General features: G+C 41.5%; 2 protein-coding genes across 2 annotated transcripts; both read left to right on the top strand.

Moving 5' to 3' along the window:
• Window positions 1-2,847: 2,847 nt before the first annotated feature.
• LOC120319549 (scavenger receptor class F member 1-like) lies at window positions 2,848-11,040 on the top strand. Its single transcript, XM_039368522.1, has 6 exons — window positions 2,848-2,851; window positions 3,534-3,758; window positions 4,853-4,994; window positions 5,611-5,734; window positions 9,614-9,805; window positions 10,891-11,040. Exons 1-6 carry the CDS (start codon window positions 2,848-2,850, stop codon window positions 11,038-11,040), a joined length of 837 nt encoding a protein of 278 aa, XP_039224456.1.
• LOC120319552 (multiple epidermal growth factor-like domains protein 6) lies at window positions 10,984-26,273 on the top strand. Its single transcript, XM_039368530.1, has 12 exons — window positions 10,984-11,028; window positions 11,983-12,165; window positions 12,687-12,881; window positions 13,422-13,570; window positions 15,410-15,578; window positions 16,197-16,331; window positions 17,299-17,451; window positions 18,278-18,479; window positions 19,249-19,389; window positions 19,835-20,017; window positions 24,603-24,729; window positions 25,903-26,273. Exons 2-12 carry the CDS (start codon window positions 12,139-12,141, stop codon window positions 26,057-26,059), a joined length of 1,638 nt encoding a protein of 545 aa, XP_039224464.1. The 5' UTR covers window positions 10,984-11,028; window positions 11,983-12,138; the 3' UTR covers window positions 26,060-26,273.
• The last annotated feature ends 704 nt before the right edge of the window (window positions 26,274-26,977 follow it).

Below are 26,977 nucleotides of genomic sequence, written 5' to 3'. Positions count from 1 at the left end.
GTCAGCATAGTATTTATTTTCTGCTGTTCTCTCTTTTCCTACCCCTTTGGCGTTCCATCTAGAGCTTAAACAGTGCCTAAAGTGTCCCACTGGATATTTTTGTCCTAATGGAATGAGTTTTCCAAATCCGTGCCCGGTGGGGACTTATAATCCTCTCCAGGGACAAGACGAATCCACAGACTGTAAACCCTGTCCTGCTGGTAAAGCCTGCACCCAAACTGGTTTGGCTCAGCCAGATTCGGACTGCATGGTGGGGTAAGTATGTCATCCTCTCTGAAGCTACCACCTTGTAGGGAAATCTAAGTGGCCAAGTCTATGTCACTAGTTGGGTGGGTTTCTTGCATGCCTGGCATTTGGCAAAAAGAGCATTGGCCTTTAGAGGAATAGATAGATAGATAGATAGATAGATAGATAGATAGATAGATAGATAGATAGATAGATAGATAGATAGATAGATAGATAGATAACCTTTGTTGTCATTTTTTTCTGTGGGCACAATGGCACACATTAAAAATGAAATTTAGTTGCTTCCTCTCAAAGTGTACATATACATAACAGACATTTAAACATACTATATACAACGTACGTATAGACCTGCACCCTTACATATAAGTAACATATAAATATTAATCACTGTCCATCTTGAATACATAACGGAAGGAGGAAGCTTTAGAGTTCACAAGGTTAATACTGTACTACAAGATTAATACTGTATAACAAAATTATATTCAGTTATTCAGTTAATATTGAATAACAATGGTTTTCTGAGTGCATCATGTTCTGTTCTCAAGGAAATGCCAAACAATGTATAGATGCAAAGCATTGAGTCACTTTCTGTAGGCTAGGACTGAGTAACTTTCTCCACCAGAACAGAAATTTCCTCTGCCTTGGATGAAAAGGTATTAAAGCATAGAAGAAAGCAAAAAGGTTACTGCGAAGAAGACAGGATAATCGGGGCTACTATTAGCTGTTTCTCAGGAAGAGGATAGCATCACAAAGTCGATATCTTTCATCCTGTGGTGGTCCAGAGCGGCTAGCCAGATGTTTGGGAGAATCTGGCATCATGTTAAAGGCTATCATTTGACCTGGTTTCTACCCAGGAAAATAATTGCTTTGGTTCTGAGGTAGTTAACCACCACGGTTGGTAGACATGGACAAGCCGCTTCTGTTGTCCTTGCTATGTCTTACCATTCAAATAGCCAAGATGGCTAAAAATAGCTTAACTGATGCAAATATCAGGGCTCTTGGTGGTTATGCTTGGAATTCTGTTTCTTCTTCTAAATGATTCTGCATTTTTTGCTGACGCTTGAAATTCTCTCTTTTCCTTTCCTCCTTTAAATGAGTTTTAAAAGTTTAATCCCCCCCTCTCTCTAACTCAATAGAAATTGCTTCCTAAATTAACCCAGTTTCTGACATTATATAATGTAGTGAACCAGCAACCAGCAAAGCAGGGTGCATTCACACAACAAGTGAAGCTGTCAAGATGAAAACTAGCCAAGCTCAGTGTGTTGTTTGGCACAGATAACTGTGTCAGCCCCCATTGCTTCCATAAAGTCTTGACAAGAAATCCTTTCCTAGTGAAAAAGCACAGTGGTTTAACCACTAGAAGTAATTTCTGACATTTTTCAAAGCTTAGTCGTTAGCTTGAATGCTAGGATAATACAGGTTGTCCTCGACTTACAACAATTCATTTAGTGACCATTCAAAGTTACAACGGCACTGAAAAATGCGACTTAGGACCATGTTTCACAGTTACGGCCTTTGCAGCATCCCCGTGGTCATGTGATCAAAATTCAGACGCTTGGCAACTGACTCTTAGTTATGACCGTTGCTAGGGTCATGTGATCCCCTTTTGCGACCTTCTGCCAAGCAAAGTCCATGGGGAAGCTAGATTCACTTAACAACCGGGTTGCTAACTTATCAACTGCAGGGATTCACTTGGCGAGAAAGGTTGTAAAATGAGGCAAAACCCACTTAACAAATGTCTCGCTTAGCAACAGCAATGTTGGGCTCAATTGGGGTGGTAAGTCGAGATCTCCCTATAACCTGAATAATAACCCTTCTTTTTCTTTCTTTCTTTAAAAAAATATATTTTATTGATTTTTTTTAACATAATCACCTTAATATTCGGTAAACAGCGTGTTGACTGGGTTGATATTAAAAAAGCAATCAATAACAATTAGTTTCTATAATTCTATAGTCCGTAAAGAAGAGGGAATTAAGCTATTCTCCAAAGCGCCTGAAGGCAGGACAAGAAGCAACGGGTGGAAACTAATCAAGGAGAGAAGCAACCTAGAACTAAGGAGAAACTTCCTGACAGTGAGAACAATTAATCAGGGGCACAACCTGCCTCCAGAAGCAGTAACTGCTCCAACACTGGAAGTTTTTAAGAAGAGACTGGACAGCCATTTGTCCAAAATGGTGTAGGGTTTCCTGCCTGAGCAGGGGGTTGGACTAGATGACCTCCAAGGTCCCTTCCAACTTTACTACTATTACTATTGCATGGCAGCTTTGCTTGATTTTCTCTTCTTCCAATAATGGTCTCTTTTGCCAACCTTGAACTAATACAACTCTCATTATTTTGATAAATAACAATTAAATATAGATCTTTTTCTAATATTTCTTCAAATCCTTTTTTTTTCTTCATCAGGTATGTTTGTCCAAGTGGTTCAACCAGCCCGCACTCTCCCACAAATGCCTGTCCCCCCGGAACGTTCAGCAACCATTCTGATCTCTTTGATAAATCCCAGTGTGAGACTTGTCCAGAGAGATTGGTCTGTACAAGAGGCATGTTGCTCCGGATTTATTTATATATATTTATATATTTGTATGTGTTATTTTGACAAGATGAGTAAGACTCCGTTGCTGATCCTGGAGTAATCCAGGCTGATGTACCAACAAATCACCAGAGTCTGAGAAAGATTCTCAACTGTATCTTTAGAGTAAGACTACAGAACTTTGTTTCCTCCTAAGAATTGAGATCTAGCTTGGAAATTATCCCAGGAGTTGTAATGGTAGCTGGAGCTAAAGTCAAAGTGAACTTGTTCAAAATACAAGAAACAGTTCAATTTTGGGGGAAACTATGCACATATATGTTGATTTACCTTTCAGAGCTGTAAGCAAAATACGGTACATGGGAGAAATCAGACTGATAGACCAAAAATTTCCCATCCTGTCCTTTTGTTTTCTCCTTTGAAAAGTTTCTTCAGAACTGGAAGCTTCTTGGATGAGGAGTGAAATGTTTTAATGGAAAAAAAGCAAGAAAGTCTCGTTGCCTTTTGGAAAAAGCACTTTTGGGAGCTGGGTGATGGAAAATTTCCATAAACATTTCCCATTTCTGGTTTAGATAGAAATTATGCTGACATGATTCAAACACTTCCCCCAGAAAAATATAGCTGAATTTTTTCCAGTCTGGTGTCCTTCATATAGTAAATATTGGAAATACAAGCCAGAGTTTCTAGTCAACACAACCAACTTTCCTACTGGATTTAAATCAAGCTCTCATAATTTATTGACCGTTATTCTTTTCAAAGGCTCAGGGGGGAAGCAAAGACCACCTGTCCCATGCCCAGTGGGACACTACTGCCCTCCAGGTACCAAACATCCATTGCAGTACAAGTGCGCCCCTGGCACATGGAGCAACAGGACAAGTCTAGCCACAGAAAAAGAGTGTGCACCATGTCCACCAGGGTGGTTTTGTCTGGCAGGAGCCAACGTTCCATCTGGAAAGTGCAGCACTGGACATTTTTGCCCAGAAGGTAAGGTGAACCCATCCAAGATGAGCCGGTTGGTGTTCTTCTGGTACCTTTAAGTCAGAATCAGTAGATGGTGTGATAGGATCAAGGGTCTCAGAAGAACACGTCTAGGGAGATATGAGACTCAAGATGAAACCCATGTACAGACTCCTCAGTGACAGAATTCAAGAGAACAAGGATTGGTTTATTTGGATATGGATTGTTCTGAATATGGATTGTTCTGATTTCAAAGTTATCTAGCCCATTATACCATGCACAGGCATATACCATCAATCAATCAATCAGAATAGAGCTGGAAGGAACCTTGGAGGTCTTCTAATCCAGAGGTCCCCAACCTTTTGGGCACCTGGGACCAGTTCCGTGGATAAAGGTTTTTCCACGGACCAGAGAGTGCGTGGTTTTGTGTGCTGCCTGCATCTCATGGATGGGGCTTTGCTTGTTTGTGTGGCCCGTTTACTGGCATGCTGCAGCCCAGTAGTGGTCCATGGACGGGGGTTTGGGACTCCTGTTCTAATCCAACCCTGCTCAAACATACCACACCCATACCATTTCAGAAAAGTGGCTGTCCAGTCTTTTCTTTAAAGCCTTCAGTGATGAAGCACCTACAACTTCTGAAGGCAAGCTGTTCCCACTGGTTAATTGTTCTCACTGTTCTCACCACATTGTACAGATCAATGTTATACTCTGTATGGACTTCAGTTCCCAAAATTCCCCAGGCAGCCTGGCTACCAGGGGAATTCTGGGAATTGAAGTCTACCCACCTTAAAGTTGCCAAGGCTGAGAAACACTGTCTAGAGGGTGTCTCAAAGGGATTAACTCCTGGAAGGCTTGTTTGTTGCTATAGAGTAGATAACATCTTTTTCTGTCTATGTGCTCCTTGTCTGTTTCTGATAGACAAATAGAGATCTTTTATCGTGTGTGCTTTATTTGACTCAGAGTGTTCTATCTTGGAGAAACATGGTAGGCTTTATTTAATGCGCTGTGTTCAGCATGGGTCACGGGCTTGTAATTAAAAAAAAATGTGTCAGACAAGCATTTTCCTTTCTTTTCCCTCTTGCTCATGATTATGGTTTGTGTATTCTGTCTTTCTGGTTCAGGAAGTCAAACAAGTACTCAGTTTCCATGCCCAGCAGGAACATACAGCAGCAGACATGGGAATGGGAAGGTGGAGGACTGCATTCCCTGTCCAAAGGGAGCCTATTGTCCCAAGGCCACCATCAAACCCGGATTCTGTCCACTGTAAGTCAAACTCTCAGATTGTCCCCATTTTTGATATCATAATGTGACTCCATAATTGGATTCCTTATGATAAGAATTAACTCCCTTGCTAGCTGAGGAATTCTGGGAGTTGAAGTCCACAAAACATCAAGTCACCAAGGTGGGAGACCCCTGCACTATAGGACTGGTGAAGGAAGCCAGGTTATGCCAGATGACTTAAAGAAGCATCAGGAAAACCATGGCTTGAACGCAGCCAAGCCATGCTGCGTTCATGTGTGTGAGAGGGATGAGAGGGGAGGAAGGAGTAGGGAGGAAGTAGGATGGTTAGAGGAGAAGGGGAGGGGAAGAGAGTAGGAGGGGAGGAGAGAAAGAGGGAAGTAGGGAAGGTTTAGAGAGGGTGGACGCAGCCTGGGGGGAATGGGCAGGCGGTACCAATGGTTAGGAATTTATTTTAATTGAATTGTATGAATAAATGGAAAATAAAAACTTTTTAATAAAAAAAAGGAAAGCCATGGCTTCAAATCAAGACTGCTTTTAATCTAACTAAAAATACTTAAAGATTCCCTTCTGTCCCTTCACCCCATCTCACCCAACTCATATTAAACTGACTTTTATTTTATGCTTTCTTTGGACGCAGAGGGACGTATCGTTCAGAGCAAGGAGCAACATCAGCTGAGGATTGTACACTGTGCCCAGGGGGGTACCAATGTCCCAAGATGGGTACAGTTGCACCTCACCTGTGTGGACCTGGCACATTTTCAGTAAGTACCACCAAACTGATGGAGAAGCAGCCAAAAGAAGAACCAATCAAAAGAAAAATGTTCAGAACTTCCACAGCTTTGTGGCTGTGTTTCCTGATGTTTGGGATGATGACTCCATTTTGATTTCCAGAGTATTAACCACACTGTCTTGAAGCTAATAGAAATTGAAGTCCAGAATATCTTCAAGGCAACTGATTGGGGGAAATTGCTGTTTTTAGCTCTTTGCCTGTCTGTCTCTATCTGTCCTGAAAAATTTGGTTTGCAAATTTGATGTGATAGATATGCAATAGCAGTAAGTGGATGTTATTGGCTGGTCAATGATGTATCTTTCTCTCTAACAGAAACCACTGGCAGTTCTCTTTGTAATAACATTACATTTCAACTTAGAGCTTCCAAATATACATTGGGTACCCATTTTCCTCCGAAGGGCTGAAAGCACCTCTGTCTCTCTCTGTCTCTCTCTCTCTCTCCCTCCCTCCCTCCCTCCATCTCTCTCTCTCTCTCTTTCTGTGTGTGTGTGTCTATGTGTGTGTTATAAACTATATAGGGATTAGAGATTTAAAAATAGAAATGATAGATAGGTAGATGAATAGATAGAGATAGAGATAGATAAATATAGAGATATATAGATGATAAACAGATGATAGATAGATAGATAGATAGATAGATAGATAGATAGATAGATAGATGATAGATAGATAGAGTGCTTTTTTCTAAAAAAAAAAAAAAAAAAAGGTGCCGGAACTCACACATGTCATACAACCCGCCTTGCCTACCCCACAAGGTTCCATCCAAAAAAAGTGCCGGAACTCCATTCTGGGCGTTCTAGGAGAAAAAAAGCCATAGATAGATAGATAGATAAATAGATAGATAGATAGATAGATAGATAGATAGATAGATAGATAGATAGATAGATAGATAGATAGAGATAGAGATAGACCTGCAACTTTCCTTGCCATTGGCTACTGTTGGCTAGATTTCCTTGGGATGTTAGGTGACCATTAACTCCTAAAAGGCCATATCTTGCTTATTCTCCTCCGTTACTTCCTCCCAGCAAAAGAAACCAGCAAAATCTAACAACATCCTATAGGTAGCTTTGCTCTTAGCCAACTGCCACCAAGTTATCCTGTAATGATCCATTTGGGTCACAGTGCCATCTCACGGAAGTGGAGGCAGACCCATGAAGACAGACCCTTGGACTAGTATTTTGTAGTAGTATTTTGCCCCCTTTTCTATGCAGCTATGTCAAAAACTACAGGTGTTTTGGGCGGACATTTCAATTGATGGACACTGATGTCCTTTTATTAAGGGCTGTGGCCATTTGCCCATGCCAAAGCAGTGTGCCACTTGGATGGTTTTATGTCTTGCATTTTCAGAATGATTAAAGCAAGGAAAAAGAAGGGGGCAGACAGGATTGTTCCTGATTGGCTCCTGGGCAAGTAGAAATTGCAATGCAATTGAATGTTCATTTTGCTAACAAAAGAGAAACAGCAAGTCAGAACCACTGATTAGGGGAACAGCAAAGCCTTTATTCTAACAAATCAGCCCCAAACCCTGTGTCTTTTCACACAAAATGAAGCATTGTTGTTCTCTAGCTTGTACTTCTGATCTGCTCTGGGCTAGCTTTCTATAACAGCTTCAGCATTTGGCCTAAGATCAAATATCTTTATTACAAAGATGCTTATTATTATTATTATAGGCATTAAACCACAGAGACAAATGGCAAATAATGTAGTTTATTACTGCCTTTCTTATGTTCCTAGGCTGGTTAGGTTAGGAATCAGGAGTAATGTTATAAAGATGCCTCGATTGTTCATATCTTTTATTAGTTTATCGAAATATAAAATACAGAGATTCAAAGAAAAAGAAAAATAATGGAAAAATAGGGGAGGCAAAGGGGACAAGTTAAAAAGTGTGAGGTAAAGAGGAGAAGAAAAAAAGCATTAACTTCTGACTCCTGTTGGTGTAATAGAATAAGAAATAACATCCAACCTCAGCTTTTTACTTTTATATAATAATATATACTATCCATTTCTATAACAACAAACCGATTTAATCAGCAAAACCCTGAATTTAAATTTCAATTTTTTCCACCTCGAGCACAAAGTCCAAAAGATGCCTAACCTGACCTTCTAAAATGATGAGAGATATCCAGAGTGTTAATTTGAGTCTCTCTCTGTCTCTCCACATACACACTTTCTTCTTAATTCCCCCATGTCAATATAGTTTTTCATTGCTTTCCACCCATTGAAGAAAATAGTACAGCCAATGTGTGAATAGCAAAAAAATCCCCAGCACTAAAATAAAGGTAAATATGACATGACAATTGATTATTTGTATTGACCTAATTGAAAATATAGAGCACTTCCAGTGTTGCCCTATACCAGAGGTAGGCAACCTTGGCACTTTTATGACTCGTGGACTTCAACTCCCAGAATTCCTGAGCCAGCATTTCTGGGAGTTGAAGTCCACAAGTCATAAAAGAGCCAAGGTTGCCTACTCCTGCCCTATACTATGATTGGGATCTTCTCCATTGCTGAGGTCTTGGACAATTTCATGAGGACAAGTGTCCTCATCTCTTCTATTTACAGAAGATAACTTTTGCCATGGCCAAAAGTAAAATCTTTAACTATGGCGAGCTACAGTAAACCGCTTTTGAATGGGTTCATCCAATACATTAAGTCAAAAGCCCAGCGTTGGATTCAATACAATTCAATCTCAGAAAACACTCAGTTGCTGGGATCAAAACTAGACTTAGGCATGTGTCATCTCTTCTGCGGGAGCTGAATTGGCTGCCAATCTACTTCTGAACACAATTCAAGGTGCTGGGTTATCATCTTTAAAGCCCTACATGCCTTCAGGCCAGGCTATTTGAAGGACTGCCTCTCTCCTATTGCAGCCACCCAACTCACTAGGACAGGAAGGTAGGGGTATTATGGGTCCCTTCAATCAGGGATTGTCATCTGGTGGGACCACAAAAAAGGGTTTTCTCAGTCATGCCCCCTTCTTTATAGAACATCATTCCCCCCAAAGTACGGTTGGCCCCCACCCTGTTACATTTCCCAAAAGCCCTAAAAACATGGCTTGGTCAATGGACTTGGGAACCACAAACAGAGATGGACCCAATCAAGGGAGTGATTTGATTGTGTTGTTGCTGCCATGGGGGTGAGGGTGGGATTATGGGTTTTTATTATATGGTGGGTTTTTTGAATATTGTAAGCCACCAGAGTCAGCTATGTGGGAGTTGGGGGCTACATAAATTTGTTTTAATTAATTAATTTGTGGCCCATTCTTTCTCAATCTGATTTCCACTAACTCAGTGGTTCTCAACCTTTTTAATGCCGCGACCCCCAACCGGTCGTAAGTCGAGGACTACTCAACCAGTCGTAAGTCGAGGACTACTCAACTGGTGCAGCACCGTTTGCAGAATGGGACTTTTGGCGGGCTCAGCAGGGCAGAGACAGCCTGGACAATTCCTATTGGCTTTTGAAAGCCAATAGAATTAGACTCTATTCAAGAGAGTCTATTCTATTGGCTTTCAAAAGCCAATAGACTAAAAGAGAGTAGCACAGCTAAGGAAAAGGGGGAAAAATGGCGGACTGTGTTGTTTGGCGACCCCCGTGAAATGGTCGTTCGACCCCAAATGGGGTCCCGACCCACAGGTTGAGAACCACTGCACTAACTCTTTCTGATGTACATGGTTTTTTAATATGCAAAGTAGCCTCTGATATTCTTACAGAATGTTCTTCCTTTATGCGTTGTCCTTTTTTATCCCTTCAATCTGCCTTTTCTTCCATGCTAGGATTCCCACAGGGATTCTTTCAAGTTTTGAGCATCTCAGCTCAGGCCCTTTTTCTGTTTCCTCTTTTTGCTGGGTAGGAACCTGGATCTACGTTCTGCTCTTCCTGCCTTGTTGGGCATTTTTGTGCAGACATGAATACCAGCCGGGAGATAATGTTGGATCAGATGGTCTGTCCAGCTGGTTTGCTTTGCCCTGGAGGACTGGCAGCTGTTCCCAAGGCTGAAGAGCACGCTTGTCCAAGAGGCTACTACTGCCCACCAGGCAACGTGGTGAGTATTCTTCAATTGATTGTCTTTTCTCTTGAATTTTCATCAAGGCTTTTCCTTCCCCCAAAACAACATCTGTTTGCCCCTTGCGAATGCATTTAATCAAAGAGAGGAATCAGTGCACGTATTCCAAACTGCAGTTTTTTTCCAGTGTGAATATTTGTTTTCCGAATGCCTAGAACAGGTAGAGAATTTTTAAGATACTATTCTCTTATTGTAAAATGAACATTTGCACTTTCTCGCAAGCTGCATGTAGACCTGTTTGCCTTTCAGGAGGTGAAATAGAATGGAAGCTTAGAAAAAATATGGATTTCAGAATGCGCAAGTGTTCTATCTTCTCCCTTAGGAATTCCAAAATTCCAAAATCCTACTATTTACGTAAGCACTCCTGATGCAAGAAACTTTTACTCTTCCCCTCAACAATGTGATGCAAAATGTATTAATTGATTTAATTTAATTTAATTATTATACTTATATGCCTCCCGTTTTACTGATAAAGTGACTCTAGAAAGCTTAACAAACAGTAAAATGATAAATATAAAAAAACAATTAAAATTAAGGAAAGTTACATAAAGACTAAAATTAAGGAGACAGATGGCAGGAGGGTGAGATCATCTTCTTATCCCATCAACCACCTCCAGTGCCCCCTATGGGAAGCCCACTTTAACTCAGTGCCTGAGCTGGAAAAACTTGACAATTTCCATAACGACAGCAAAGTTCAAGATTTTTAAGCAAGCGCTTAGTGAGCTCTTAGCATCCACACTGCTTTCTTACATTCTGTGATTAAAAGGAATTCAATCTAGAGAAATGTGGTGCAAGCAATCTACTTGATAGGATATAATGGCCTTTAACTTCCCGAATTTGTTTTACAAAGTTGTTGCATGGAAACCTGCAAAGAAAATCTATCAGAACCACAGGTATTTTCAAGGATAATTTGAGAACTGAGGTGGAAAGGGGAAAATGAATCAGTTTTAAACAAAGAAAGTGAACACAAAGAGCTTGGAGCATTTTAATGTGTCATCAGCATGTGCTATTGTGCCACCATTGTTTGCTTTAAGAACAGCTTCAATTCTTTCTTTTGCATCCAGTATCCTCATGCAAAGCCATGTCCTAATGGGACTTATGGGAATCAAAGAGGGTTAAACAAAGCAGAGCAATGCTTGCTATGTCCTATGGGCAAATATTGTTATGAAGAAGGACAAGAACCCCCTGGAATATCCCAAATTGTGAGTACCTGAGTGATGATGTCTCAGTCAAGGGACTCCAGTCTTGGTTATCTATGTCCTCTCCTGGACGTTCTTCCCTAATTTCAATCCATGCATGTCTTTCCATCTCTCTTCCGATACCAGACAGTGGTCTTCCTATCTCCCCCAACCCTTTGTATCTTGCAGACTGAGATACTTTCAGACGGCCAAATCCAAGTAACCATCACATTGGGCCAACTAGTTTCTTCGGAAGACTTCATTTGGAGAGAGGGAGGGTAAAATGAAGATAGGACCCCCTTTTTGTTAATGTCATGTGTGATACTCAATTTGTGGAGCTTTTATACTCCCAGGCTTTGATTCGTTGATTAGTTCAGTCATAATGATTTTGTGATGATCAGGTTGAGCCAGAAGGAGGGGTCAAATGCATCATTAGTCTTGAGTCCCTTCACACCCACATGAGATCCAAATCCAGCTCACCTTGAATTCCATTGGCTCTTATCTACCACCTATTTGTTTGACTGTAGTAATTCAGAAATAATAAGCTTGCAATAAATCTTTAAATTCATTTGAACTGCCTGGATTTCCTTGACCGATTATTTTACCAGTTTAAACAGCCATTGCTAATACACTTCTCCCATTCAAATAAGCACCTCCTCTTTTCAGATTGTACTGTGCTCTTCATAGCTACTAGCTGAACTTCATGTAATTGACAGCAGAGGCATATGTGTGGTTAGGTATGAAATACCAGGTCCACAGTGAAGGTTCAATAATTGATTTCTTGCTTTAGCCTATGCACAAGAATCTTCTTAACTAAGAGTTAACATTTGGTTAGAGATAGATAAAGGCCAATGGCATTCAAGGAGGGTTGACCTTAGTTTGTTTGTGGCAACATAGGGATTCTAGACTGATCCCTCTTTTAACTCTGCCCCTGGTTCTGCCAGTCCTTCTCCTACACGTGTGTCTGTTTTCTTGTAGACTGGAGATTGCCCCTTGGGTTATGCATGCCCCACAGGGACGGGGTTCCCCTTCTCTTATCCATGTCTACCTGGCTTCTACTGGGATAATTCCACTCTGAATGGAGGAGATGTATGCCAACCCTGCCCAGCTGGATTCTACTGTGATTCTGAAGCAATGATTCTACCTAAAGTCTGTCCAGTGGTAAGTTGATAGAAAACAAAATATTTGTTGCAGATAAACAGGACATGGCGTGCTTCTGTTCAGGATGCCGAGCATCAAATCCTTTTCCAAGAAACTGCAGGTCTGTTTTCTATCTTCTTTGGAACTTCTTTGTTCCTCTAATAGTCAGGTCCTTCAGCCTCTGTTGGACCTAATTAGAAATTCTTTTTCCCACCTAAGAGGCATTTTCTCTCTTCTTTTATTAGGGAAGATGTTCTTTTGCTTGCATGAGGATTTGCAGATAATGAACTAAATTGGATTGAATAAAGGAGAATATTTATAGCTCAGGCTTGAGATGAGGGGTTCTTGGTGCATTCTGAGCTTAGGTGTTTACTTGCAAATGTTTCATTACCCAAACTAGGTATAATGATGTTGCCAGTCCCAGTAATGAAACATCTGCAAGAAAACAACCAAGCTCAGAAAGCACCAAGGACCCCTCAAATTGGATTTAATTTACAGGAAAGACACTAACAACAGACACCAATATTGTCTTTGTTTTTCAGGGGTTTTATTGTCCTCCTGGTAGTGCACAGATTGAAGCTTGTCCAGAAGGAACTTATGGAATCAGGAAGGGGTTGAGAAACCTCCAAGAATGCATCCCCTGCAGAGCAGGTTTTTTCTGTGCCATTCCAGGACAGAATACCCCGAGTGGCCGGTGTGAGGCTGGATTTTATTGCTGGAGAAGAGCAGTGTCTTCGGTAAGTCTGACTCTTGCTTAGATATTTGCTGTCCCTCTCACCATACACATTCCCAAGAAAAAATAGTGACACATCTACCTCTGTACATATTTGTCTGCCCCACTTAATTATGCAAAAACCCAACTATCTTGAGAAATGCTGGGAAAAGTAGAAGGAAAGAGAAGAGGACAGCCAGAAGCATAGTGGATAGATTCAATTAGGACAGGAATGGGTAGGCTGTGGAAAGAATTAAAGGGCCAGGTTCATTCTGGAGAAGATCTATGTGGTCAGGAAGATGACACCAGCCTGATGGCAGATGATCCATCACTTCTACTTGCATTCAGTAATTTATAGCATTGAAAGGAATGTATATTCAATCCAACCTCCTCTTTCCCTCTGCCTTCAGACCTCAAATATAAAAGTGATACTGACTCCTAAGAAAGTGATATTCAGCATTACTCTCTATGGAAAATTAAATATGAAGGAATGCCTCTGTCCTTCATCATCTTTTCCTCTGGTATATACTGTATATGTAGCTGTGTAGCTCTTCTTCTCTTTCAGATGCCCACCGATGGAGTCACTGGGAACATTTGTCCACCAGGCACATATTGCCCCATTGGGTCATCTGCACCCATTCTCTGCCCCGCAGGAACCTACAGTAACACCAGCGGGTTGAGATATCAGAAGCAATGCTTGGACTGCCCACCTGGGTGAGTGCCAGCCTTCCCTTGACCCGATGAACTAATTCTACTTCATTGTAAGGCTACATTAACAGAATCATGCAGGTCTGAAATTACAATTCTCCCGCTGTCTCTTTTCAGCCTGAGAAGTTAGACAGGATCCTTTCTGAGTTTTTTTCTCTGCCCATTATACAGCTGCAGACTGTGCCTTCTCTTACCTGATCACTCCCTAGGCAGCATCTCTTCCCCTCTTCCCAAAATCATTCCCACATACTATTGCAGTGAACAGATGCTGATCCTGAAAGAAGTAGAACTCAGCTTTACAATATCGCGATCACCCACAATCTTCGATGTGTTGGACAACTGAAAGGCATGTTGTCAAACACACTTGGAGGATACTCACCTAGGGAAACTGGACTAGAAACCTGCAAGAAAGTTGAGTCAGATGACAAACATAATGTGAATAACTCATGAAATATACTCTACAAAGTCTACACGCTAAGTATTATATTTGTTGGAAATGGAATTTCAGTATTCTGGTGCAAGCTTCCAAATTTACATAACTATTGGGGAAATACAATTTCTGTTATAATGTATGAGATGCATTAATTCTCCTGTTTCATGTTTCAAGGTGATTTGGGGGAAAATGGTAATTGGAACTGAAGAATTAAGTTATGAGCCACGCTTAATCTCTGGTTGAAGTCCAGTGATGAATAGGGCTGCATGTCATCTAGATTGAACATATAAGAAAGCAAGGCTTGGCTGATCAGACTAAAAGTGTGTCTTTTTCAATATTTCTTTAATCTTTTTAAAGTCAAATGCCTCTGGAAAGCATACAAAGAAGGTCTCACAGTCATAATTATCCCATATTAGTTAGTTACCTTTCCCCAGTGCTCAATAGTCAGAGTTAAGTTATCTCTTTTTATGATTATGATTATTGAAAGCATTATTAAACTTAGCCTTCATCTATTTGTTAAATCCTTCTTTAAAACATCTGTATTACACTAGCTCCTTTTATTTTTTTCCATGGAAATACAGGATAAGAACATACGGTTAACCAAGCTGGGTTAGGCTAATCATTACTAATCATTACTGCATTTTCACCAAGGGCAAACAGTTGTTTCTTGTACCCACAATTCACAAGAAAACATACCCTCTTCCATTGTTGTCTGCAAATGTGATTTATAGACATAGCTACCCCCAATCCCAAGGTTACAGTGAATCATCCTTAATATACTTGTCCTCCGTGAGAGAGCCAGTTGAGTCTAGTGGTGAAGTCACCAGGCTAGAAACCAGGAGACCATGAGTTCTAGTCCCGCCTTAGGCATGAATGCTGGCTGGGTGACTTTGGGCCAATCAACAGAGGAGGATGAGTTCTAATCCTGTCTTAAGCATGAAAACTGGCTGGTTGACTTTGGGCCAATCAACAGAGGAGGGTGAGTTCTAGTCCCGCCTTAAGCATGAAAACTGGCTGGGTGACTTTGGGCCAATCGCCAGGAGACTGTGAGTTCTAGTCCTGCCTTAGGCTTGAAAACTGGCTGGGTGACTTTGGGGAAATCACAACTTTCAACATCAGGTTTGTGCAAACCAATCTGTCAGTTCCTATCGCAATCAAAGTATCACTATTCGGTGGATCCGAAAAGTCAATTCTGCACTTGCAGAAAAACTCTCAGAAGAAAAAAAAAAGCCCTTGTCCTCCATGAGTTTTTCTAGCCCCCTTTAAACCATCCAAATTATGGCACATCATAATCCTGGTACATACTATGGCTGTACCCATGCTAATATTCAGCATAAGTTAGTTTGCCTACAAAACGCAAGCGTGAGCAAATGAATACAACAAAGCTTTTGTTTTTTTCATTCTAATATTAGGCTTTACTGTGATGGAACAAATACCGTAGCTCCAACTGGGCCATGCAAACCTGGTTATTTCTGCACTGGCTCTGCCAGAACTTCTACCCAGATGATGGTCAAAGAAGGGCAGTATGCTCTGGAAGGGGCTTTCCAACCAGAACTGTGCCCACCCGGGACTTTTCAGCCGGTGAGAAGAATCGACAGAATACAAATGACTGTACTGAAGCTTCAGTTAGCTAATAGGCAGCAAGGATGTTTTCAGCATGAAGCACCGAATGAGAAGATAGGCTTATTTGTTTTGGAGTGTGCTGATGTACAGCCCTAATTAGGAATAAAAAGCAACATAGGAAAGACAGCCTAGCAGTTAATGACAGTCGCTTTGGGTGATTAAACAGGAAGTTGGCTCATCTTTTGATATCTTAAAAAAAAAAAAAGCACTTGCTTTGAGTTGTTAGGCCTGCTACTTTTTTTTCATAACCAATGACTTGACTAATTGCTTAAAAGGCAAATTATCAGGCTATTTTAAATCTGTTCTGGGTTCACGGTCCTGTGTCTCATCTGCATAGAATAATACTTACTGCCTTGCCACCTTCTGCTTCTCTTCTTCTTCTTAGCTCCCCCTGAATGGGGGTCAGCAAAGATGGTCATGAGCTAAAGAAAGTCGCTCTGGAAGGACCTCAACCTCAGCTCTTTCACCCCATCTCAGAAGTATTGAGCCTCGGGATTCAGGCTTTTTGAGGCTTTTGTTCAGTGAAACCTTAGTGGGATTTGCCCTTTCAACCTCCTCTCCTTTGTATCCTTCCAGAGCCTGGCTCAATCTTCCTGTAGAGAATGCCCAGCTGGCATGTTTTGCAACCAAACTGGTCTGGTGGAACCATTGGCTTGTCCCAAAGGGCATTTTTGTCCATCTCGAAGCATCCTGCCTCTTCTTTGTCCACTGGTAAGTTCTAAATCTATGGAAACCTCTCCAAAAGCAATGCTGTACATTGCTCCTTCCATTACATACATTGGAAGTCCTCAGATTACAGCCATAATGGAGCCTGCCTATCATGGTTGCAAACTGGGTCATCCACATGACTGAGCCAATTTTACAACCTTTTTTTGTGGCAGTTGTTAAGGAAACCCCACAGTCATTAAGTGACGTGATGGTTCACTGGGGGGTCAACCTCGCTAAAAACTGGAAGTCAAGGCCGGTTTTCTGCAAAAGAATCACAAAGCAAGTTACGTCACATTGCAAAAAAATGGTGGAGTGATAGCGCGGTGGTTAGAATGCAGTACTACAGGCTAAGTCACTACTCACTCCAGGAGTTCGATTCTGACCAGCTCAAGGTTGACTCAGCCTTGCATCCTTCCGAAGTCGGTAAAATGAGGACCCAGATTGACGGGGGCAATAGGCTGACTTTGTAAACCGCTTAGAGAGGGCTTCAAAGGACCCTCAAGTGGTATATAAGTGACTCTCAAGCGCCAATGCTATTGCTATTTGGGCCAAGTGCTGAGCACCGAACAAGTAGCCATATGACCATGTGGAGGGAGCGGCCATTGGAACTTCAGAACCAGGTTGTAAGTCCTTCCAGGTACATCTGTTGTAACTTCAAATGATCACTCAATGACCAAGTAAGTAAGTCAAGGACAACCTGTACTTGGCCCTTAAGAAAACTTCCAAACCTTACAGAAGAGCACATTGGTCAATCAATTGGCTAAGTCAAGCGATTGATGTACCAACAATTTCTTTTATTCTGGGGCTACAGTCTATGGCTGTCCTGGAAATTCCAGTGAATATTGAAAATTCAAACCCAAGTTCTAAATTTTCCATGTACTCATACAATCTTGGATTTCTGGTTTGAAAGTTCAGTGAGTGAAATAAAATTGTCTTTTAGGTGCCTGTCATTTCCTCCTTTTTGATTTAGGGCACTTATTCAGATACTTTACATGGCACTGGACCAGGGACCTGTAAGCAATGCCCAGCGGGCATGTACTGTAGCAAGTCCGGCTTGGTGGCACCTGAGGGACTTTGCCAGCCAGGTTATTATTGCTTCCAAGGATCTACAAATGCATCTCCAGTAAGTCGGTGCTAATATCCCCTAATATCCTGCTTTGTTTTGATAAGCTTGCAACCATTTTTCAGTGGCCAAGATAATGCCAGTGACTCCTTCCAGACATAAGATTGGAGAGGTTCAGTTTGAACAATTCTCATCTGTTTTACATTCAACATGAGTAAATCTATCCTAGTCAATTCTGCAAAAGCAGAGAGGTCTGTGAAAAATGAGTCAAGTGGGCTCCACAATCTGCCTTCAAGGAAGGGCCAGATTCAAAGTTTGGCGTCTCCAGTCCTGAAAAACCTTGACTGAAAACCTGGAAAGATTGCTTGTCAATACTGACAAATGATCTGCTTGAATTCAAGGCAACTTTTGAGACTTTCATCACCGGTTGTGTATGTCCAAGGCCAGTTTCAGATGATTGTTTTCTAGGAAGGAATATTTCCAAGTTTCTGTGCTCTATCTTGGAGGTGAAAATGCAGAAAAGCAGAGAAAAACAAAGCAGATTTGAGGAAATCGTGAGCAGGCAAGAAAGAGATCCAGTTGCTTGAAAGTTCTGGTATCAAACCGTGACAATTCTAGGATAATTTGAAATAATAAAAATATTCCTCCTTGTTCCTTTGAGAAGGAAAATCCTTGTTCCTTCTCAAAGATGCTATGAGACACTTCCTGCCTTCCCGCAAAACTGAGAACTTGGCAGCAGTTGTCCAGGAAAGGCTTGATCAGCTGTATGTAACCTTGGACCATCCCTGATCTAAACCCTAAGTAGTTCCCTCAAGTTTTGAAGACTGCATGTTTTGCATTAGAATGACTTTCTAATGTATACATTGGTTTCTTTCTCTTTCGTAAGACTGGACTTCCCTTTGGGGGTCTATGTCCTGCTGGGCACTACTGCCCAGCTGGCACCAAAGACCCCAGGGAAATGCCCTGCCCTGTTGGGACATGGAATGAACAGAAAGGAGGCCGGGATTCCACCTGGTGTCGACTATGCCCACCTGGATACTTCTGTAGCAGCCCCGGCCGTGTTTCCCCTACAGGACCTTGTGCTCCAGGTGAGAAGATAACGTTGAAATTGCAAGCGCGTCTTTGATTGCAATTTGGAAAGGGACTCTTGTAATGCCGTTCCTTCCCCAGAGGAAAGTTGACAGCTTTGCTTATGTAAGTGTTTTGGCTTACTGTTGCATCCCACTTTAGTCATTTCAGCTTTGCAGTGTTAATGAATTGAATTTAGGTCTGTACTTGGGCTAGGAAAGCTATGGGTTCTAGTGCATTTGAAGCTGTGAAGCCCACTTGACAGTAGCTTTGCTCTCTTTCTCTTGGATTACTTGGACTCTAAAGATAATTATCCTAAATCAAAATGTAATTTAGAGAGGTTGAGTCCTGGATTTCAACAGAGAAATTAAGCCTTGAGCTGTTATATTTTGTTATACTTCCACCTACTTCGAATTTTAATATAATACGCATTGTAGACACGTCCTAACCTATTGATTGCCAGACTTTTTGGAGGGTAGCTACTTCTAGAATTTCAGCAGTAGGAATCCTGGGAGTTGTGATACTACACAGCTGCAAAACACCTGAATGGGAATGCTGGAAAGGTGAACCATCTTTTCTGTTCCTCTTAATTTTTGTTGCAGTGCGTAGTATTTACCTGCCGGTTTGTGACAAAAAATTTAATTCTTGAGTCAAGGACAATTTGCAAATGGATGCCTAATGGAAAACTTTAAAAATATGAAAGTTTCGTGTTTCCAGAGCAGATCTGTGTTTCTGCCTTCTTCTGCAACCAAATATGATTTAATGCAATTCATTTTCCTCTTCTTTCAGGGTTTTACTGCAGGGGTGGGACACGTGCAGCAAGACCAATGGACAGAGTAACTGGAGATCTGTGTCCCGAAGGTCACTTCTGCCCTGTAGGGTCAGCCATGCCATCTCCATGCCAAGATGGGGAATACAGTGCAATAACAGGTCAGCTGTGAAAAGAAAGATTCATGCTTTGCTAGTAATAATTGCTGATTGAGTCTAGCCGACTTCTTTCATTTTAACTTCAGAGGCTCAAAAATGAATCTAACAATGCCCCCCCCCCCAAGTATTCAGAATCTATTCTGGACTTATTAGGAAGCCATTTCAAATTCAATCTAGAACCTCATTGGTGCCTCTTTGGATGTTCTCATCCTCCTCCAGTAAGCCAACCTAGATGGGATCTCTACTGAGATGTTACATTACAACACAACACACTGTACTACACTAAGTAGAAAGAAGCATGGAAAAGCAGCTTTGTGATCTATGTGTAGTCCTGATAAGGCTAGATAAGATCTTCAGATTTAAGCCAAAGGAGAGTTTAATTGAATTTACAAAGAAGAACCAGGAAGAGAAGACAGTGGCTTGGTTTATCTTTTCTCTCTCCTCCCAGGTCAAGATGAATGTTACCCTTGCCCAGCCGGTCTTTATTGTAAAAACGGTGTCAGATATCAATGTCCACCTGGATTTTACTGCCCTCCAAAGACTGGGGTCTCCTTTTATCCCTGCCCCCCTGGGACTTATAATCCATCAGCCGGTATTGACCAAGCTCAGAGATGCCAGCGATGCCCATCAGGTAAGCTCCCCCATCTCTGAAACAAAAGCCACTCTCATTTCACTTAAACGTTGAGCAAGATCTCCAAGGCTGAGGATTGGATGTTGTTCCTTCAAAACATAGCATTTGCCTTGTTGAATGTGGCAGGGCCAGAGCAGAATATGCTTATCTCAGCTGGGGAAAAGAAATCAATTTTACTTTATTCAAATAGCTTTGTAAGTTGAAAATAGATTATTTGTGTTTCTGCCCAGGGATGTTTTGTGGGGAATCAGGATTATCTTCTCCCAGTGGTCCCTGTTTGCCAGGATTCTTCTGTAGTACAGGTACAGATTGTATGTATCTCCTCTTATTTTAAATTCTAGCTGTAGGTATGCTTTTTTTTAAAAAAAAAAGAGTGGAAATGGATGGTGCATCTTATCTAGATAATCAATATTCTCCAAAGCATCTGAAGGCAGGACAAGAAGCAACAGATGGAAACTAACCAAAGAGAGAAGCAACCTAGAACTAAGGAGGAATTTCCCAACAGGTAGAACAATTAACCCATGGAATAACCTCCCTCCAGAATCAGTGAATGCTCCAACACTGGAAGTTTTTAAGAAGAGACTAGACAGCCATTTGTCTGAAATGGTATAGGGTTTCCTGCCTGAGCAGGGGGTTGGGCTAGAAGACCTCCAAGGTCCCTTCCAACTCTATTACTACTACTATTATTATTATTATTATCAATCATCGCACAGTCAGCCAGATGTTCAGACTGGATTTGGCATTTTGTCTACCTATCGAGTCCTTACCCAGGACCTGGGATAGGCAGAAGTAGATGTTTGATGGTATTATAGGTATCGTCGCAGGATGGAAGCAGTTCCTAATAAGGCCGCCTTTTGCAATTGACTAATTGTCAATGCCAATGGTGTTCAAGTGGTGCTCCCAAAGCATGGTACTACCCTTGCCAAGTAGCCAGGCATGGAAACTTGGAGAGAGAAGCCCTAGAACTAAGGAGGAATTTCCCAACAGGTACTTTGCATAGGCGGCACTTACTGTCTGTTGCTGTCTTCTCAATTTTGACTTTGTATGCATTTGTCCTTAAAGCTTGGTCTTGTGCAGCCAGAATTATCTTCAATTTTCCTGCTCTTAGCCATTGCCAGGTTTTATTATTATCTGCTTTCCCAGCTATTTTTTTAATGTATTGGCCATGTAGTGCTTTGTCTTCCCATGCCTCTATTTTGTTCTTCATTTGGTCTTTCTTGTAGGCCAGTTTGGTCTCTCCAGTAGTTAGTAAGCCTTCCTGATATACTAATTTCAGTGCATCTTCATCATTGTTCTTCAGATATTCTTCCAAAGCCATTTTTTCTTCTTCAACCATCTGATGTACTTGTAGCATTCCACGCCCACCTATTTGCCTTGGTAGATAAAGTCTATCAATGTCACTGCGTGGATGAAGGGCGTGATTCATTGTCATTATTTTTATGGTCTGCCTATCCATTGCTTTTAGTTCTGCTTGAGTCCAGTCCACTATTCCAGCTGTGTACCTAATGACTGGGATTGCCCAGGTGTTGATTGCCTTTATGGTATTTCCTCCATTGAGTTTGGATTTTAAGATCTTCTTCACTCTCTTGATGTATTCACCTCTAATCTTTTTCTTGACTTCAGTGTGCTTGATGTTGTCAGCTTGAAGGATACCCAAGTATTTGTAGTACTCTTCCTCATCCAGACTCTTAATGTTATTTTCGTGGGGCATCTTGATTCCTTCAGTTTTCACTATTTTTCCTTGTTTGATAGTAAGTGTGGCACATTTGTCCAAGCCAAACTCCATTACAATATCTTGGCTATATATACGGACAGTGTTGAGCAGCGATTCTATTTCAGATGATGTTTTTCCATACAGCTTCAGATCATCCATGTAAAGGAGTGGGATAGTCTAGCAGATGTTTTTGATGTTTGATCATGTCCTGAGTTATTCAGTATTGTTGACAGAGGAAACAGTGCAATAACAAATAGTAATGGTGATAATGAATCTCCTTGAAATATTCCTCTCTTGATATTAACCTCTCCCAGCTTTTCACCATTGATCTGCAACTGTGTCTTCCATTGTGCCATCGATTTTGCACAAATTTTCTGATGTTTCTACTTACTCCTGTTATTTCTAGGCACTTGATTATCCAATCATGTGGCAGAGAGTCAAATGCCTTTTTGTAGTCAATCCATGCCACATTCAGGTTGGTCTTCCTTTCTTGCAGTTTTCCAAGATCATTTTGTCTATTAGGAGTTGATCTTTTGTTCCTCTGCTATTGGGGCGGTTTCCTTTCTGCTCAGGTGGAAAGAGATTGTTTTCAACTAGATGCTGTTGTACTGCATCAGCTACCACACCAGTTAGTAATTTGAAAGTTGTTGGTAAGCAGGTAATTGGCCTGTAGTTGCCTGGTGTTGCCCCTTTTGCTGGATTTTTCATTATTAGGTAGGTTTTCCCAGTTGTTAGCCACTTTTCAATTTCTCCTCCTTGTATATATTGTTGGCTTGGCAATGAGTGGGTGTATAACAGTTAGATGTTTCAACCAAAACCCATGCAGTTCATCTTCACCTGGTGCTGACCAATTTTTGATTTTCTTTGCTCTTTTTTCTACCATTTTTGTTGTTATTACTAGTTCTTTCATTTCAACTTCTGTTTTATTTGCATCCACCTCTTTTAACCAAGCCGCATCCTTGTTGTATTTCTTTGGGTTATCCCATATCTGCTTCCAGAACTGCACTGTTTCTTCCTTGTCAGGTACTGACTGATTCCTTGCAGTTTCTCCATTGATGGATTGGTAGAAACGTTTCTGATTGGATTGAAATTGGAGGTTCTGCCTATAGTTTGCAATTCGAGCTTCATATCTACTGATTTTCCTGGCTATAGCTGTTATTTGTTGCTTTATTATTTCCAGTGCTTCCTTGATCTTCCTTGTTTCTAAGTGGTATTTCTTGATTAGGTATTCTTTGGTCTTCTTGTTCTTCAGCTTCTTTTCTTTCATCTGTTCTAGCTTGCTTGCATGTGATCTTAACTTGCTGATCTTATTTTCTAGTCTAACCTTCCATTTTTTGGTGCACTGTTTGTTTGTTTTTCTTTTTTGTTGATTTTGCATCCCAGGTATTCTGTTATAACTGCAGCTGTGCTGTACATTAGTTGGTTTGTTTCTTGCAGTGAATTGGTGCTTATACTTGATTGCAGTATTTGCATCTTTTAATGCTTGTGCTAGCTGTTTCTTTGGAACAAGCTTCAATGCAGGCAGCCTTATTCTGTTGTTTTTGTGCTGTTCTAGATGCTCAGTTATTCTTTGTTTCAATTCTTTTATTTCTTTAGTTAGAGGGTTTTGTTCTTCCTGAGGAAGAGGTGCCTGGTTTCCAAATGAGAACAGTTGTATATCTCTGCTGGATTCCTTCACTGCCAACTCCCCCTGGTTTGCCTCTACATTCTGAATTACTTCTGGTAAGGCTTTGATTTCTTTGCCCTGGGTAAACCTTTGCAGTTCGTCCAATTCTGTTTCTGTGAATACTTTATTTCGTGTTATAAATCGGCGTTGATCTGCTAGTCTCTGTTCTGTTATTTCTGATTCTGGATGTTGTTCTTTCCAGAATTGGTGCATTCGTTTTAGATATCCTCGCCTTGTTGGACTTGATCTGTAGTAACAGATCATTATTTCTTTGTTTTCATCACTGTGTATCTGCGACGGGTAAACACCTTTTCTTCCAGTAGTTCTGCAGCTGCTGGCCCTGGTTGCTCAGCCAACAGTCCTGAGTCCTGTAACCCATTTTTCACCAGATATCCAGGAACTCCAATATCTAGTGCGGACCTTGTTAACCCGGGCGACGTCCGAGCCGGTATGGCATTCTGAAATTTGCGTCTCACCATATTTTTTATGGGAGAGACACTCTTTGTCTGACTCCTCTGATGAGACCTGTCCAGTATGGTTGAACCTCTGGCATAGCTCTCATCTTCCTCAGAGTACACAAGCCCCACAACCACGTCAAGGTAGTGCCTCACTGGGGGATTATTATTATTATTATTATTATTATTATTATTATTATTACACAAACTAGACCAGGAATTCTGAATATCCTGGGCTAAACATAGAAAATCATTTCAGCAACCGGGATTCTGGGATTTCCCATCTCCTCCTTTCTCAACCTTCTCCGTGAAAATGCCAGTGATGGGCTCTGAGGTTTTCTGCAGGCAAAAACCAGGTGTTCTACCATTTTGCTGTAGCTGAGGTGGAATGGAGTCCTGGAAGGGAGGGGCTGCATTTCAGAGGACCAAGAGACAATGAAGTTTAGATAGTTTGGGTAGGAGGAAAAGGGTCAAGATGGCTCCTCCCTAATCATTCTCAAGAGTATATCTTTAATTATGCAAGTTGTTGCTTTAGTTTTGCAAGATTTTGGTTTGTAGCTGAGGAACCAGGAGGAAAAATGCTCAGAATAAACTCATCATGTCTTCCTTGCTTCTTGGAGTTTCTGACAGTAGCCCAATCTCCAACCATCTAACAGTTACTATTTGATGTAGACTTTTAAGCTACTTATCACCATTTCATTGCTAAAGCTCTCCTTTTTTTGATATTTGTTTTCTTGGCTTTCTTTCCAGGTTCCAGTGTCCCAAATCCTGATGGAATCACGAATATTAGTGCTGGAGGCCCATGTCCAGTAGGGCACTTTTGCCCAGTTGGCACTAGAATCCCCCTGCCGTGTCCAGCAGGTACTTTCTCAGACAGGTATGGCTCTTAAGAAATTATGGACTGTAATTACTTTGTCCTCTTGAGAAAAAAGTGCCAAACGTTATGGGTGTTCCAATGCTGAAGATTTTCAAGAAGAGATTGGACAACCATTTGTCTGAAATGGTATAGGGCAGGGGTAGGCAACCTTGGCTCTTTTATGACTCGTGGACTTCAACTCCCAGAATTCCTGAGCTGGCTCAGGAATTCTGGGAGTTGAAGTCCACGAGTCTTAAAAGAGCCAAGGTTGCCTACCCCTGGTATAGGGTTTCCTGCTTGAGCAGTGGGGTGGACTAGAAGATCTCCAAGGTCCCTTCCAACTCTTTTATTCTGGAAGAAAAGGGAAAAGGCATACATTGTTTGTTTTTGTGGATGAGCCAAGCATCAAGGCTCCTTCCAGATTGGCAGAGCCAGAAAAATTGATTTTGCTTGGTGAACATAATATTGGTATCTCTAACCCAAGCCACCAATATAGAGGGTCAAATTAGGGGTTTTGCTAGCAGACCCAGGTCTCCTGCTTGAGGAGGCAGTTGCTCTAGAACAGTGGTTCTTAACCTTTTTGAACAAATTGCCCCCTTGAGCCAATGAGGAAGTTGTCATCGCCCCCTTCCCCAACATAACCTCTCAATCACAACATAGGAAATAATTCTTCAATTTATGCAAACACTTTTTTTGTTTTCTTTAAAATTGTCATCAGGACATATTGATGCAAATAATTTATTTCCAGTCTTCTTCCCATATCTCCCATATTCTGGCCAATGGCGTGCCACTGTATGGGTAGAAGCTGCTGCGCAACGCGCATGAAGATAAGCGATGCGTTTTCACATATGTACGGTGTTCTGTACTGAAGCTAGCTGGAGGAACATTTGAAAACACAATTCAATCCACTAACAGCGATCATCTGATGTTTTTGTACGACAGCTATTCACTGTACGAAAAAGTCTCAAAAGTGTCCCCAAAACTTCTCACTCCATCGCCCCCATATCGCCCTTTTCATTCCTTCACCCCCACGTCACCCCTTTTCATTCCATCGCCCCCTTGAAAAATGAAATCGCCCCCTGGGGGGCAATATCGCCCAGGTTAAGAACCACTGCTCTAGAAGACTTTGAAGTCCCCTTCCAGCCCTATTATTCTATGTCCCATGAAATTAGCTGGGGATTATTGTCTCCCCAGACTGTATCTTTCACTTGAGACCAGCTGCATTGCATGCCCACCTGGGTATTACTGCTCCTCTGTTGGCCTCTCGTCACCCTCTGGACCCTGTTTGGCTGGTTACTACTGTCTGCCTGGAGCCACTTCACCTTCCCCAGCAGGTGAGAATGTCAGATGATGTCCTGCTGCATGTTCTGTCAAGCAGGGTGCAAATCCATCTCTTCTCTGCGGGAAGCCTCTATCAGATCTCACTCTTCTTCCCTTCCAGCCAAAAACCAGCTGTGTGGGTGTTAAGCTAACTCCATTCACATTCCCATCCTGCCCAATCTGGTCTGTAGCACTTAACAGATTAATCAGATGAATTGATTCAAACTGCTTTGTTTACTAATGAGGCATCCCAATTAATCAGGACGTGGTGATGGGTGAGCGGTTGCCGGCCCATGCGTATTAACGTGTGCATGTGCGTGTTATCTTTAATACAGGGTTATTCTCTCTTCCCCTACGGCAGGTACATGCATAATCTAAATGCTAAATGGGTATCACAGTGCAATCCTGTCCATATTTGCTTAAGAATATATCCTGATAGGGTTTGCTCCTACCAAAAGACCTGTGTAAGATTGCAAATGTAGGTAGATTTGATCCATTGATTACTCATCAAATCGGCTTAGTTTAAAATAATTTAAACTGGAGAAGGGGGAGGTGCTACGGGTCTGTCGCTTGCCTCAACTTGCTGGGGGAAAATAATAGAAAAAAAAAGAAGCTAATATAAAAATGGCTCTGGCAGAGCACTGTCCCAAATTGCAATATTCCACATCTTTTCTCCCCGAGTGAAGTGAAAACTAAACTGGGTTTAATTAATCTAAGAATCTGAGGATGGAGATTTATACATGTGTGCTGATTTTTGTTTTCAAGGTTCTCTCTCCCTCCCGCCCCCAAACTCTGCCATCCCTTTCTCTCTATTTCTTGAGGACTGGAAACATCATTGTTGATTTTCCCACTCTACTTTCTTCTAGGATTTCCAGAACAGGGAGGTTTTTGCCCTGTGGGTCACTTCTGTCCAGAGGGGACCAGCCACCCCCTTCCCTGTCTTGCAGGA

Source organism: Crotalus tigris, unplaced genomic scaffold (assembly GCF_016545835.1).
Source record: "Crotalus tigris isolate CLP2741 ecotype Arizona unplaced genomic scaffold, ASM1654583v1 scf7180000020815.588926, whole genome shotgun sequence".
In the NCBI taxonomy this organism is placed as follows: Eukaryota; Metazoa; Chordata; class Lepidosauria; order Squamata; family Viperidae; genus Crotalus; species Crotalus tigris.
The sequence above is the reverse complement of the archived record's forward strand: the minus strand, read 5'-3'. Positions and strand labels throughout refer to the sequence as shown.

Coding starts and splice junctions, on each gene's coding strand:
- LOC120319552 (XM_039368530.1), top strand. CDS start 12,139: ATGATTCTACCTAAAGTCTGTCCAGTG. Junction 12,166..12,686: donor TACCTAAAGTCTGTCCAGTG/GTAAGTTGATAG, acceptor TTTGTTTTTCAG/GGGTTTTATTGTCCTCCTGG. Junction 17,452..18,277: donor GATCTACAAATGCATCTCCA/GTAAGTCGGTGC, acceptor CTCTTTCGTAAG/ACTGGACTTCCCTTTGGGGG.
- LOC120319549 (XM_039368522.1), top strand. Junction 3,759..4,852: donor TGGACATTTTTGCCCAGAAG/GTAAGGTGAACC, acceptor TTTCTGGTTCAG/GAAGTCAAACAAGTACTCAG. Junction 9,806..10,890: donor ACTGCCCACCAGGCAACGTG/GTGAGTATTCTT, acceptor TTTTGCATCCAG/TATCCTCATGCAAAGCCATG.